A 14,545-nucleotide genomic window follows, 5' to 3' on the forward strand; every position below is an offset into this window, starting at 1 on the left:
GGACCAGGATTTAGCTCAGTGGTTCCACCACCTGCCTCGCAAGTGCAAGGTCCTGAGTTTGATCCCCCCCATACCAATCAATCAATCAATGAATCAATCAATAAATAAAATGAGAGAAGGAAAGAGAAAGTTCAGAGAGACAGAACTATGAAAATATTTGCTCCAGGTAAGCACTGGTCATTGGGTGCCATTTGAAAGTACTTTCAGTGAGGGAGGGAGTGGAAGCGAATTTCAAGGAATTAAGAAATAGTCTATGAAAACAGAGATGGAGATACAAGTCTGATAGCAGCGCCCCTACCTGCCCCTTTTTGTACTACTGGCGATTGAACCTAGGGTTACTTCACCACTGAGCTACAACCCCAGCCCTTCACATTTTTTTCCGAGAGAGGGTCTTAAATTGTCCAGGTGGGGCTCAAACTTTGGATTCTCCTGCTTCAGCCTCCTCAGTGCTGGGATTACCGGCATGGGCCACTGTGCTCCCTATTTAAGGGGATGAAGAAGTGAAAGTTGCAACTGGAAATTATTTTTTTCGAGAAGCTTGGTGAGTAAGGCACAGTAAGCCTGGAACATCCCATGGAGAACCCACCACATCCATGGCCCACCGTCCCCGGCCCCATCTCCTGTCTGAGTATGCAGCTTCCCTTCTAGATCATAAACCCCACAGGCCAGGGTCTCGGCTGCTGCCTGGGCAGGGCTCTCAGCAGCGTCTGGTGTGGCCTCTGGTGTCTGGATGCTGTACGATGCACACATGCAGGGTGGGGCCTTGGGATTAGCTCAGCTAGGGGGCAGCTAGCCCCGGGAGGGCCAAGTTCTCCCCACCCCCTGGCCCGCAGGCAGGAACGACTATGGGCACCTGGCGTCTTTCCCCTGCAGTCACCCTGTCCTTGACCAACCTCTTCCAACCTCTTCACCGGGGTCTGCTAAACTTCTTTGCCTTCCTGGCAATTCTGGGATAGATAGATTTCTAGGTGTCCCTGTAAATCTCTCCAATCCCTTAAATCCAGTCTAGCACAGAGTGGAAAAGGGGGCTCTAGGGAAAGAAAACCCCACTGAGAATGGTACCCGAGGTCTTCCCGGATACCGGGTACCTGGGGACCCAGATTCCTGTGTCCCCCTGCGGGTCAGGAATTCGTCTTCTCCCATTTTTGTCTCTGTTGGCTTTCTTTTTTCCCCTGGAAGTGGACGTGAAGAGAAGTGAAAAGGGGAAACAGAAAGGCAGGGTCTTCGTGGGCCCACAGTCTTTGGAAATGCAGTGATAAATCCACTAAGGCTCTTTAATGTCCTCTTTCGGAGGTTCACACACCACACAGACCGGAACAAGGCGGGGACGGAGGGTTAGCGGGCCCGGGAGGTGCTCATCCTGGCTTCCCTCTGCCAGGCGGTGGGAGGGCTATTTACAGAGTAGGGGCCGCCTTTCTTATCTCAGGTCCTAAAGCAGAGACCTTCCAAGTTTCCTTCCAAAAACAACAAAAAGAGAAGTTCTGGAATTAGCAAGAAAATAGGCGGAGACCCAGGTGGAGGAGGGCGAAACTGGTACTAGCAAAAATAGGTGGGAGCGAGGGGCGCGGCTCGAACTCACCCTGCAGGCGAGGAGGGCGGAGCCTGCTGGCCCGGAGGCGGGGATGGGTTAGTCTTAGTGGGCGGGGCCTGTGAAGGAGGCGGGGCTTCGGGACCCGAGTCCAGGCCGAGCGCCGAGACCTCGGGAGCTGGGCGGGGGGGCGATGCGCTTGGGGAGGAGGGCTGGGAACTGGGGCGACCCAGGCCCCGGCGCGTGGCGGGGGCCCCAGCAGGCGGGGTCCCTGCGCGTGCGGGTTTTGCAGGGGTTCCTGAGGAGCCGAATTGGAGCGCGCTCGCCAGGCGAGAGGCTCCGTGGAGGCGGAGTCGAGGATGCCTGGAGTCCCGAGCCCGCGGGGCCCGCGGCGGGTCGCACAGCAGGCCGGGCCGCGGCGTCTTCAGGGATCCCAGTAGTTCTCGTGGTGCTGCGCGGCGATGATGATGACGACGGTGAGGATGGTACAGAGCACCATGGCTGCGATGCCCACGGCCAGGGAGATGAAGGAGAAGTTCCGGGCCTCGCGTGACGCGATCTCGGCGGACACCATGTCCCCGCGGGCCAGGGCTGTGCGCACCTGCGGTGGGGTGGGGAGGGTCAGACAGCCCCCGCGCGCCTCGCCTCCCGAAGCGACCCCCAGCGCGGCCCCCACTCCCACCTGCACCGCCTTGAAGATGGCGATGATCCCCGTGGGCCAGAAGCAGCAGATGGTGGTCAGCACTGCGATGGGCATGTAGTCGTGCGGCGGGCGCCTCGGCTCCAGCAGGGCCAGCCCCGGGCCCTGGGGCGGCGGGGGCAGAGTGGAGGTCACCCCAGTGCCCCCCGGGGTCCCGCCTGCGTAGGGCTGGGAGAGGAAAGTTGGGGGCAGGGACGTCACCCCGACCTCGTCCCAGCTCGCCAGCCTCGGCGCCCATGCAGGGCAGTTTCAAAGCACAGTTCTTAGCCGCTGCATTTCAAAGAAACGGGTTACCCGATACCCTTCCAGGACACCAGCAAGTTCCGCCTGGGCCCCTCTCCTGACACCCCACATTCGTGGGGGTGTCCTGGCCTCACCTCGGACCTCCATCCTCCCCTGCTGACCCCGACCTGGCCTCGCTCCCCTCCCAGTCCCAGGCTTCTGCTCCCTCGCGCCCCTCGGTCCCCACTTGCCCTCTACTCTGTCCCCCCAGGTGCTGGCCCCGACCACCATGGCCCCCCAAGTCCCCACCACCCAAACTCCAAGGCCTTTTCCTTGGGTCTTCGCTCTCAGCCCTTCCCTCCAGGGCTTGTCCTGAGGACACTGCCACGCCCCCGGCCCCCACGGGGTCCCCAGTTCCAAGGCCCCCAGGCCTGCCAGCCTGCACTCACCGTGCCCACCGGGTAGACCGGCACGTAGGCTGTGCAGGGTTGCAGCTGCAGGGGATACCCGGGCGCCACGTAGCCCCCCAGCGGCAGCGTGCCCAGCGCCCCCGCGTGCGTGGGCACCACGAAGCCCGGAGCCTGGGTGGCCGAGGCGGGCGCAGGCGGCGGCGGGGCGGCCGAGGCGGGCGGCGGGGGGAGGGCGCCCTCGAAGCGGGTCTCCTGCAGGTACGGGTCGGGGGGCATTCGGGGCAGGGTGGCGCAACCGGGTGGGGGCGCCCCGGCGGCCGGGCCGGGCGTGGCGTGGTGGGGGGGCCTCGGGAGCGTGGCGGAGGACGAGGGGCCGCGCTGGGCCGTGGCCGCGGAGGAGGCCAGGCCGCCTGCCCCGAGGCGCGGGAGCGTGGCGGTGCCGGCCTGGTGGTGGTGGTGCTGGTGGTGCTGGTGCGAGGAGGGGGCGGCTTGTGGGGGCGGGGCGGGCGCTTCGGCCGGGGGCTGGGGGGCATTGTAGGGCGGCGGCGAAGTGTGAGGGACGGAGTCCGGGAGGCCTGGGGCAGCGAGTGGGGTGCAGGGGTGAGCGGAGCAGGGGCAGTAGCGGGGCGGAAGGGGCAGACAGCCGGGATGGGAGGCAAGGGGAGAGAGACAGGTGAGAAGCCGCCTCCGGGGGCAGGGGAGGGCTCTATCTAGGCCACCACCCCACTCCAGTCTAGCTTTGAGGTCACAGCTCTCCTCTGCTCCGCTTCCTTCTTTTTCTGCCACATGCGCTCAGTTGCCCCCCCCCCCGACCCAGGCTCTGCCCTCCTGCGAGGGCTGCCCTGCGCCGCGCCACACCGTTCCCGTGTGCTGGCCTCCACGGTGGCACCAGCGCCCTGTGGGACCTTGGGGCCCGGAGCCCCTGCGTTTCACTCCCCGAGGGCCCCCATCTGGTCCAGGCTCCGTATTTCCCCCAGGTCTGCATGCAGGCCAGCCAGGGCCGGCCCATCTGTCGCTCCAGAGATGCCTCCCTGCAGCGCCGGGCCGACGCTAGGCCCCTCCACCTCCCTTGCCCCTCCACTTGCCCCCCTGGCTGTGTTGTTGGCAAGGGTCAGAGACTGAAACTGGAAGGAGGGAAAAAAAGGTGGGCGACAGAAAGCGGCGGCGGGGTTTGGAGGCTGGAGAGACGGGGATGGAACCGGACCCCTGGGGAGGGGTAGGGGGAGTCCGGAGATGGGCGTCCTCGTCGCCCCTTTTACCTGACTTTTCCGCTGACATGCTTGCAGTCCCCCCGGGACCGGGTCCCTGCAGCGGGAGTCGGGGGCCCCGGCCGGCGCCGCCGGGGTCTGGGTCTGGGATGGCGCAGCGGCAGCAGCGCAGAGAGGGAGAGGAGACAGCGGCGGGGGGCGGAGGGAGAGCGGGGAGGGGGGAGCTTAAAGGGACCGAGGCGGGGGAGGGCGCTTCAGACGTCCCCCAGCTCCCTCTCCCGCTGCTCTTGGACCACCTCTCCTCCTCTCACCCTGGCATTCAAGCCCCCAGTTTAGGCTCCCTCGGAGTTGTCATGGAAACAGGGAGGCAAGACCAGGAAAGGAGGGAGGGACTAAGGGAGGGGAGGAAGGAAGGAAGGAAGGAGAGAGAACTCTCTAGAGTCCCCCCTCCGAGGCTCGCTGAGGTGCTGATGCTGTGCGCGGAGGCCAGCGGATGCTGGTAGACTCATATCCCACTTGCCGCCAGCCCTGGTTCACCCGGGAAGGCAAGTCTTCCCCACCTCAGCTTCCTTCACAGCTCCCTGCAAGGTGCCGGGTGCTTTCCCACTCCCTGTCCCAGCTGTGTGCTATGTGTGCGAGAGAACTGTACAGAGTTGAGAGCTGAGAGGGCCCGAGGGGCTCCCAGGGCACCCCCACCCCGCACCGACATGTGGGGCGCTCAGGCCTAATCTGAGGATACAAAGTTTTGTGGTTTTTTTGAGCTGTAACTGACAGTGCAAAGTGGGACTTTATTTATTTTTTTTTTTTGAGATAGGGTCTTGCTTTGTAGTCCAGGCCGGCTGTGAACTCGTCATGTGGCCCTCAGCTGGCCTGGAACTCATGATCCTCCTGCCTCAGCCTCCAGAGTGTTGGGATTACAGGTGTGTGGCGGCGCCATGCCTGATCAAAATAGAACTTTAAAAGTTAGATTTTTTTTTCTTTTAGAGAGATAAGTAACTTCAAGCTTCCTCCTGCTGAGCACATAACCAGCATCGCCCCCCCCAGCCTAAAAGTGACACTATGCAGATGCCAGCCCCAGGAGGCAAGAGCCCAGTTTCCTTTCCACTAGAAGGGGGACAAAGAAGAGAAGAGGGCTAGAGGTTAAAGCAAGTGTGTCTGCATCACCTCGCTGCTCCCCTCCCCTCTGTCCCTTACTGAAGAAGACCCCTGCCACCTGGACAGGGAGGGGTGGAGATTTGAACCAGATGCCCCTCATCTCTTCAAAACTAGATGTGAATAAATCCTTTTTTGCAAAATATGTGGCCTCCTTTGATCTGATCCTACAGCAGACAATCCAAGCCTAGGAGAGCTGCAGCAGTGCTGGGGATGGCGCCCAGGGCTTTCACTCTGAGCTCCATGTCCTGCCTCCCATCTCCCTTTTTAAAATTTCCATACAGCCTCACTAAATTGCCCAGGCTGGGCTTGAACGTTCGATCTGCTTGTCTCAGCCTTCCAGGATGCCGGGATCACAGGCCTCTGCCACCATGCCGGGCTGGATGCCTTGTCCAGGGTTACCGAGCTGAGACAGAGGGAAGGGTGCCTAAACTGCACATTTCTAGCACGTCGGTTTGGACGTGCACGCTCGTCCCCCCTTGCTTTTAGGTTGGGATGAGAACTCCTGGGCAGGTCGGTGTTCAGATCCCTTCCATGAATCCTTCTCACCCACCCACCACCCGGAGTCGACCTCGGGCACAGCGCTTATTGTGGTCTTCGGCATTCTGGAAGCGCGTGGGTGGGGAGAGGGTGCGGATAGGCAGTCTTCGGGGACCTACACAGTTAGGCTTTGTGCCGAAACACAGAGAAACTGCCACTACCGCCCCCAGCAATCCCAGCCCCCACCCGAGGCCGAGTCCCTGGTGACAAAGGCTTCGCCCGAGCCAGTCCCAGGCCACAATTTAGGTCGCGGCGTCATCACCAGTTGTTCCGGTTCCCCAGGCGTTTGCAAGATCCCTTACTCCCACCCATCCGTACTCCACACTTCTAAGCGTCTGTGGGTTTTACTGGGAGCTGAGAGTTCAGACCGAGCAAGAGGCTCAGACCTGCTGGGAAACCCTTTTCTCACGGGACACGTCTTTAATTGCTAAGTAAAAGTCCTGACACAAAAGCCGGGCGTCGGCAAGCTTCACCTCACAGGTGTGGGCGCCCCGGGTCGGAGCCTGGGGTCCGCGGCGGGCGTGACTCAGCGCGGCCCCGGGGCTCTCCGCCCCTGGAGGGTGGGTCGCATCCCGGGAGTCGGGCAGAGGAACTGGGTCAGGCTGCACTTAGCTCCAGGACCTCAAGGGCTCTCCACGTCTCCAGAGACAAGGGTGCTACACGCACTTCAAAACCAAGAGCTGTAAGACTGCGCCCTGGGGCGGGCGGCCGGGCGGGCTCCGGCAGGGAAGACGGAGTACCACTTTCACCCAGCCAGTCCCCGCCGCCCCCGGGGACCCAGAAGTTCTGCTGGTGCGGCGGAGCCCGACTGGGAAGTGGGGCGAACCGAGGTGGGAGTCGGATCCGCGGGCCCCGGGGGCAGCCAGGCCCGGCGAGGCCTCCTTCGCCGAGAAGCGCACACGTCCGCGGCCGCGTCTCCCCGCCGGCCTGAATGGATCGCTCCGCCTCGTCCCTCCCCAGCTCCCGGGGCGCAATGGAATATTCCATCGCCCCTCCGGGGCCGGCCGCGTTGCTGGTGACGCTCGCACCGTTGCCAGGGAAAGCCCCGGACGTGACGGCTCCGCGCGACCCCGAGCGTCCCTCCCCTCCCCGCCGCTCCCCTACGCGCTCTCCTCTCGCCCCTTTCCTCCCGGCGGGTTCCAGACCCGGGAGAAGTAAACAGCGGGCGGGGCGGGGCCTACAGACGCGGGCCAGGTGGGAGTCCGCATTCGCGGGCCCTGGGCCGAAGCCCGGGGACCCAGTCCTCGGAGTGCGGGGTTGGGGGCGGGACTTGTGGCGCGCGGGCGCCTGGTTTGCAGGAGAGGCCCGGAGTAAAAGCAGGCTCTTTCGTGGGAAGGACCCGGTGTGGGAGCGGGACGGAGGCGGCTTGTCGCCGGGCGTCTGGCCCGAGAGGAGGGCTGTCGTCACCTGCCTCACGGCCCGCCTTCCCGTCTCAGGCGGGAGCATGCTGCAGCTCTGGGGGCACAGGCTCCCCTCGGCGTGGGTCCTGCTCCTGTGGTCGCTGCTCCTCCTCCTTCTGCTGCTGCTGCCGCCGCCCGTCGCCCCCACCCCCCACGGCGCTTCCTACAAGCCGGTCATCGTGGTGCACGGGCTCTTCGACAGCTCGTACAGCTTCCGCCACCTGCTGGAATACATCAACGAGGTCGGCCGGCCGGGGACGCGGGCGCAGGGCCCTGGGGGTGTCTGCGGTGTCGGGGGCGAGTGGGCAGCCCACAGCCCCCTCGGCCTGCCAGTGCCCGATGCTGGTGCGGGGCGAGCTGGGGAGAGACCCCGGTCCCAGGGGGCACAGTGGGCGCGTGGGCGCTGGCCACGGGGCGGGGGCTGCATGGTCCATCCCTAGTGGTTGCATCGCCCCTTCCCGCAGACACACCCTGGGACTGTGGTGACCGTGCTCGATCTCTTCGATGGCAGAGAGAGCTTGCGGCCCCTGTGGGAACAGGTGCAAGGGTTCCGGGAGGCCGTGGTCCCCATCATGGAAAAGGCCCCTCGAGGGGTGCATCTCATCTGCTACTCCCAGGGTAGGCAGCCCCCTTTCCCGGCCCCAAAGCCCTGGCTGAGGCTTGATCCTTCCCCGAGGATACTCTGGCCTCTCGCTCTCTGGACCGCACGGCTCCAGCCAGAGCCTGGGAGCTGAGCTCTTTTCTCTGACCTGCTTCAGCAGTGAGACCTCCCTCTGTCCTGTCAGGGACTGAGGCTCCCAGCCTGGCTGCTCCTTCTTTCCCCTTTACCCATGGTTCTTGAATTTAAGGACAGGACTGATGGAGCAATTAAGAGCATCCTGGAGAGCCCAGAATGGTGGTGCACGTCTGTAATCCCAGCACTGGGGAGGCTGAGGCAGGAGGATTGTGAGTTCCAGGTCAGCCTGAACTACATAGTGAGCCCCTGCCTCAAAAAAAAAAAAAGAAAAGAAAAGAAAAAGAAATGCTTCAAGTCAGGAAGCCTAGACTGTAATTCTGATTCTGTCACTTGGCTTTTGGTGTTCTCTGGCCTGTCTCCTCTGTGCTCCGTGTGTCAGCGGAGGAAGGCAGGGACTGTTGAGCTGGGGTCCTCAGTTCCCTGCCCAGTGCTGGTGCTCTGTCCACAGGGGGCCTGGTGTGCCGGGCCCTGCTGTCTGTCATGGAGGAGCACAATGTGGATTCTTTCATCTCCCTCTCCTCTCCGCAGATGGGACAGTATGGAGGTGAGTGGGCACTGTGGGCTCCAGAGAAGACCTCAGGTTTTGGGGGCACAGAGCTTTGCGGCCACTTGGTCCTGCCATTCTCTTGCCAGACACTGACTACTTGAAGTGGCTGTTCCCTACCTCCATGAGGTCTAACCTCTACCGGATCTGCTACAGCCCCTGGGGCCAGGAGTTCTCCATCTGCAACTACTGGCATGGTGAGTGGGGTGCTGCCTGGGTCCTTGTGGAGAGGGCACTTGGAGGGCAGGGCTGCTGTCCCACCTCTGTCAAGGCTGGCCCATAGCGGTGATGACAATAGTGGCAACTTTTGTTTATTGAGCACTCAGTGATTGAACAACAGTGTTTGATGTGATCTGTGGATAAAGGCTTATTGCTGCAGAGAGGATGGCGTGATGCAGGGTCAGCCTTTTCTGCAGTGCCAGAGGGCGAATAATTTTGGCTGTGTGGGCCAAAAGTGGCTGCAGCACAAATCTAAGAGAATGAGTGTGTCTGTGTTCCAGTGAAAATTTATTTATGAAAACCATGGCAGGCTGGATTTGGCTCACTGGTTATGTTTTCCAGCTTCTCCTGTACATAAGACCATGGTGCTGGAACCAGACCACTTGGGTTTGAAACTTGACCCTGCTGGGTGACTTTGGCCGAGTTCTGTAGCCATTCTGTGACTCAGTTTCCCTTATCTGTAGAATGATAATATAGCACCTACCTCATGGGGTAGTCCTGAGGATTAGTGGACTCTGCACAGTACCTGATTCATAGTGGGAGCCAGATAAGAGTTTTCTGTCATGTTTTCAGTGGTCATTATTGCTTCTGTTGTATTGCTGTCCGCCCTATGACTGCAGCCTCTGATTGGCCTTCCAGGCTCCGGTCTTGCTCCTTCTCTGCGTCTCTGACTGTCTCTCTAACTGGTGTTTGTACCCAGACCCCCACCATGACGACTTGTACCTCAATGCCAGCAGCTTCCTGGCCCTGATCAATGGGGAGAGAGATCATCCCAATGCCACTGGTGAGACCCACATTCCTCTTGTGTTCCCTTTACTGCTCTGACCTGCTGTGTCTCTCTCCAGTCTGGCCTGACCTCTATGGCTGGCTCAGTTTCTCTTCTTCTCACCCTGCAGCGTGGCGGAAGAACTTCCTCCGTGTGGGCCGCCTGGTGCTGATTGGGGGCCCGGATGATGGCGTTATTACTCCTTGGCAGTCCAGGTAATAAGGGATGCATTGGCCCAAGCCTGGCCAGCCCCTCCCTGTCTTTGTCTGCTGCCTAAAGGCGCCAGCTCCTCTCACTGGTCAGTTAGTACCCCGCCCACATCCCTGTGCTGAAATGCAAACTGAGTGTCCCCCCCAACCCGCCACTCCAGCAGGTTGCTAACCACCTCACCCCTTTGTGGACACGTTTTGTTTTTTGTTTTGGCATTGCTGGGGATTGAACCCAGGGCCTTGTATGTGCTGCGCAAGTGCTTTACCACTGAGCCACCTCCCCAGCCCTTCTAGACTTTAGACTTTGACATAGTGACAGATTATGGGAAATTGCAGCCGTGCAGACAGGCCCTGGGTACACCCTCACCTACTCTCCCCGGTGGCTGCATCTTCTGTAACTCACGCACAAGATCAGAATCAGAGAATTGACCCAGGGACGGCGCGCGTGACTCTGCCGTTTCATCATGTCACTGGCCACCTCTTTACTTGTTACCCAGGCTGCTGTGACAGCCTCCGGCCTTGTCCGGCCACCTTCCTCCTCAGGAAACCCACAGCTCCCTGGCACTGTGTGCGTGCCTCTGGGGTCCGTCACGAGTGATCTGAAATGTTACCTGCCTGCCTTATTCAACAAATATTTATTGAGCACTATGTGTCTGGGTGCAGTTCTGGGCCCTGGGGTGCAGCGGATGTGAGAGAGAAGTCCCAGATGGTAGGCAGTTTACATTCTAGCTGGGGAGACGCTGAGTGCAAATATGGATGTCAGGTGGCAATCAGAAGGTAGGGAAGGTGATCCCCGGTGCCAAAAAATAGAGAGAGAAGGTAGGGGAAGGGGTCAGAGGTTGACGGGCCTATTTTACCTACAGTTGGAGAGGTCCTCAAGTTCCTAAGCTGCCCAGGGTGGACTTGAACTTGGGCTCCTCCGGCTTCAGCCTCCCAGAGTGCTGGGATCACAGGCACGTGCTACCACGCTCAGCAAGGGATGGCTTTTTTTTTTTTTGGTACCGGGGATTGAACTCGGGTCATTGCGCTTGCGCAGCAGGCGGCAGTGAAACCACTGAGCTAAATCCCCGGCCCCTAAGGGGGGGTGGCTTTTACATTATCTCATTTTGCATGTACAACAATCCTATGATGATAGTAGTAGCTCATATTTAGAATATTTTCATGCCCCAAGGCATAGTTTTTAAGTACTTTTCATTGCTGGATGTAGTGGCCCACACCTGTAATCCCTGCAGTTTGGGAGGCCAAGGCAGGGGAATGGCAAGTTGAAGCCCAGCCAGGGCAATTTGAACTTAGACCCTGTCTCAAAAACAAAACAAAACAAAGGGGATGCAGAGTAGCTCAGTGCAAAGGCCCTAGGTTCAAACCCTGGCACTGCCAAAAAAAAAAGTACGTTTTACTATATTAGCTAATTTAATCCTCCTGACAACCCAATGGGATGATTTCCCCATGGGGAAGTGGGGGCCATTGAATGACTCTCTTGTGTTCAGGTTAGTAAGCAGTGAGGTCAAGCTGCCTGGCTTCTGACCACAGTGGTTACTTCCTCTCCTCGACAGAGGTATTCTTAGATGGGACAAGGAGGGTGAGTAACAGGGTCCAACATGCACAAGGGAAGGGTGTGGCGGAGCTGGGCTTGAACTTGGGACCCTCCAGCTTCAGCCTCCTGAGTGCTGAGATTACAGGCATGTACCACCATGCATGGCTTAAATATTTACTTTAAGAATTTTACTGCTTGGTGTGGTGCCGCATGCCTATAATCTCAGTACTCTAGGCTGGGATTTAGCTCAGTGGTTTCACCGCCTGCTGTGCAAGTGCAAGGCCCCGAGTTCGATCCCCGGTACCAAAAAAAACATAAAAAAATCTCAGTACTCTAGAGGCTGAGGCAGGAGGGTCGCTGGGAGTTTGAGGCCAGCCTAGGATAGTGTGTTCAAGACCAGTCTGAACTACACAGCAAGACCCTGTCTCAAAACACCAAAAAAACCCCACCTTTACAAAATGTCATTTTGGAGGCTGAGGATGTGGCTTAGTGGCAGAGTGCTTGCTTCACATGCTTGAAAGCCTGGGTTCCAACCTCAGTATATCACAAACAAAAGTTACCAAAATAGCACAAAGCATTCTTTTACTTTTTTTATTTTTTATTTTATTTTTTTATTTTTTTATTTTTTTGATACCAGTGATCGAACTCGGGTCCTTGAGCTTGCGCAGCAGGCAGCGAAACCACTGAGCTAAATCCCCGTCCCCACAAAGCATTCTTGTATGCTCTTTGTCTAGATTGCCCAAATGTCAGCATTTTACCATGTTTACAATAATATCTTCTCTCTCTCCATAAATATATATTTACATATATTAACATTTAATTATTCAAACACACAAGTCATTTACGTATGTATGTTAACTTTTTGTGTGACCACCTTGAGAATGGTTTGCAGACATAATATCTCATAACAGCATAAGATGGATTTTTTTGACCCCCGGTACCGGGGATTGAACTCAGGACCTTGTGCTTGCCAGGCAGGTTCAGTGCCACTGAGCTAAACCCCCAGCCTGGTATGATACAATTTAAAAAGTGGGAAATTGTGCTTGCTTCAGCAGCACATATACTAAAAAGTGGGAAATTAACATTGAGACTGTAGCTTTGAGTACTCATCTGTAGATGTTATTCACATTTCTTCTGATGGTTCTTATAGAGAAAACTGTATCCAGTGCAAGATCCCACTCAGGGTCTCATGTTGCATTTAGTCTCTTGTAATCTGGAATTGCTCTTCAGGCTTTGTCTGTGAGGTCGAGTTTTTGTTTTGTTTTATGTTTTGGTACCGGGGATCGAACTTGGAACCTTGCGCTTTCCAGGCAGGCGGTGGAACCAATGAGCTAAATCCCCAGCCCAGCGTCAAGTTTTTGTAGTACTGGATTGAACTCAGGCCTTGTTTCAGTTTTTTGAGACAGGGCCTCGCTCAGTCACTAAGATGCCCAGGCTCCAGATTGCTGGGGTCAGAAGTGTGCACCATCACGCCGGCCAGACCAGTTGCTTTGTAGGCTCAGTCTGGGTTTGCTGAGCATTTCCTCGGGATTCGATGCAGGCTGTTCGGTTGGGTGGGGCTTTGTGGAGGTGCTGCTGTGTCCTCAGGACCTCAGCTGGGAGAGGGAAGTTTCCCAGAGGCTTTGGGTGCCTGCAGGGCCCTTGATCACCCTGCCCTCTCCGTGCTCCTGGTCACCTCCCCACTCTCTTTGTAGCTTCTTTGGTTTCTATGACGCCAATGAGACCGTGTTGGAGATGGAGGAGCAACGGGTGAGCCCCTTGGGATCCCCCCCTTCCCCCGCCCTGTCCCACTTAGTCCTGAGTCGAGGTGCTCACCCTGCGGGCTGGGCTGGGGCACGGGGCCTTGGCACTCACTCGTCTCCCTCCCTGTCTTCCTTCCCTGCTCGTGCCCCTCACCTGCCTCCAAGGTGTACCTGCGAGATTCTTTCGGGTTGAAGACTCTGCTGGCCCGGGGAGCCATAGAGCGGTGCCGGATGGCTGGGATTGCCCACACAGCCTGGCACTCCAACCGCACCCTGTACGAGACCTGCATTGAGCCCTGGCTGTCCTGAGGACCCCGTGGCTGTCAGGAAGTCCCAGCCCAGAGGTCGCGCTGACCCCTCTTTGCCCACACTGCCCCCACCAGCCGGGGCTCCCAGAACTCCCTCTGCTCCTCTGATGAGTTCCTGGCACGCCTGCCTCATGTCGACTGTTGGGGGGCGGCTCCCTGCGCCCCCTTTCTCCCAAGGCTGAGGTTAGGAAGTGAGGGCCAGGTTTTAACTGGCGGCTGCTCTGCTGCTGCTGCTGCTCCGCATCTGGCTGTACAGGAGGAGAGCCCACCTCTGCCCTGCACCAGGGGGGTCTCCTCCGGGCCACTCAGGACATTTTAGCTTCTGTTCTCCCCATGTTCAGCCCTTGCGACCTCTAGAGCGGCACCCACGAGTGTGGGGTTCTGAGGCTCCCCTATGGGGACAGTTCTGTTCAGTGTTAGTGTTGGGGAATATCTGTGGCCTGTGAGGCCCATCTCAGGTTTGGGGATCCCCCAGTCCCTATGGTCAGTGTTGGGGTTCCCCCTGGGAGCCTAGTTTGAGGCCCCAGCCCCTTTTAACCCTTGAATGGGTGTTCTCCGTATTTATGGAAATAAAGCTCCATTTCCTCAGCGTGGCTTGGCTTATTTCTAGGTGAGGACCTGGGCTCCCCAAGGTGGGTGGGGCTGCAGAGTGTGGAGCCTGGGTGCCCGGATGCCTGGCCTGGGGTGGGGACCCCCTTGGTGTTTCCGTTCTCTCAGTGCCCATTCTGTTCGGGTTCCTGGTTCTCTGTGGGTTCTTTCCTGCTGAAGACAATTCTCTTCCTGTCCCGGCCTAGGATTAGGGGGCCAAACCTGGGGCTCTGCTGGTTTGGCCCTCAGCATTGTGGGTGGAATGCGCCGGCCACCCCCAGGCCGGACGAGGGCCGAGGGTCAGGGTTGTGCCCCTTCTCGACCTTTGTAGGCCAGAGCTGAGTGAGGGGCCATACAATGAGCCTCCTTTTCCTGGAAAGAAGGAATTTTGGAGGAGACAATAGGGCCCTGTCTGCTGTGGCCTGGGGGGCGGTGGCTGAATCACTCTGTGTCCCTGGAGCCCTAACAAATGTCATCAAGAGATGGGGGCGATTTTCCCTTGGGTGCCTCAGCCACCCTGGCCTTTTGTGCAGGTTCTTGCTCTCCTGCCCCAGATCCTGCCCCGCTGCGCTCCCTGCCCCTAACTCTCCAGGGGGCTGTGTTGTAGGGAAGGGTCAGGGGTCCAGAGTTCGAGGGCTTCTGAGAGCTGGGAAGAGTCCCAGGGAGCCCTTCGCTGGAGGGGGTGAGGGCAGTGGGACTTGACCCCCTGAGCCCACCAGGCTGGAGCTGAGGAGGGGGC

General features: G+C 58.8%; 2 protein-coding genes across 6 annotated transcripts; one reads left to right on the top strand and one right to left on the bottom strand.

Annotated features, from left to right (window-relative positions):
• Positions 1 to 1,256: 1,256 nt before the first annotated feature.
• Prrt1 (proline rich transmembrane protein 1) lies at positions 1,257 to 4,786 on the bottom strand. 2 transcript variants are annotated; one of them, XM_004846896.4, is made up of 5 exons: positions 4,380 to 4,786; positions 4,120 to 4,212; positions 2,900 to 3,435; positions 2,211 to 2,396; positions 1,257 to 2,129 (listed from the first exon to the last, which is right to left on the bottom strand). In XM_004846896.4, the coding sequence occupies exons 2-5, from the start codon at positions 4,136 to 4,138 to the stop codon at positions 1,953 to 1,955; spliced, it is 918 nt and encodes a 305-aa protein (XP_004846953.1). In that variant the 5' UTR covers positions 4,139 to 4,212; positions 4,380 to 4,786; the 3' UTR covers positions 1,257 to 1,952. The 2 variants fall into 2 exon arrangements, with proteins under 2 accessions (XP_004846953.1, XP_087066489.1); XM_087210363.1 differs by having other exon boundaries at positions 2,900 to 3,112; positions 4,380 to 4,478.
• Positions 4,787 to 6,348: 1,562 nt separating this feature from the next.
• Positions 6,349 to 13,806, top strand: Ppt2 (palmitoyl-protein thioesterase 2). 4 transcript variants are annotated; one of them, XM_013072960.3, is made up of 9 exons: positions 6,349 to 6,954; positions 7,197 to 7,402; positions 7,625 to 7,778; positions 8,345 to 8,440; positions 8,530 to 8,637; positions 9,360 to 9,443; positions 9,556 to 9,640; positions 12,863 to 12,917; positions 13,076 to 13,806. In XM_013072960.3, the coding sequence occupies exons 2-9, from the start codon at positions 7,205 to 7,207 to the stop codon at positions 13,217 to 13,219; spliced, it is 924 nt and encodes a 307-aa protein (XP_012928414.1). In that variant the 5' UTR covers positions 6,349 to 6,954; positions 7,197 to 7,204; the 3' UTR covers positions 13,220 to 13,806. The 4 variants fall into 4 exon arrangements, with proteins under 4 accessions (XP_012928414.1, XP_012928415.1, XP_087066477.1 ...); XM_013072961.3 differs by having other exon boundaries at positions 6,349 to 6,442; XM_087210351.1 differs by having other exon boundaries at positions 6,349 to 7,402.
• The last annotated feature ends 739 nt before the right edge of the window (positions 13,807 to 14,545 follow it).

The sequence above is a fragment of the Heterocephalus glaber genome, unplaced genomic scaffold (genome assembly GCF_053883595.1).
Source record: "Heterocephalus glaber isolate CG9 unplaced genomic scaffold, H.glaber_assembly_v1.0 deba00001141, whole genome shotgun sequence".
Classification (NCBI taxonomy): Eukaryota; Metazoa; Chordata; class Mammalia; order Rodentia; family Bathyergidae; genus Heterocephalus; species Heterocephalus glaber.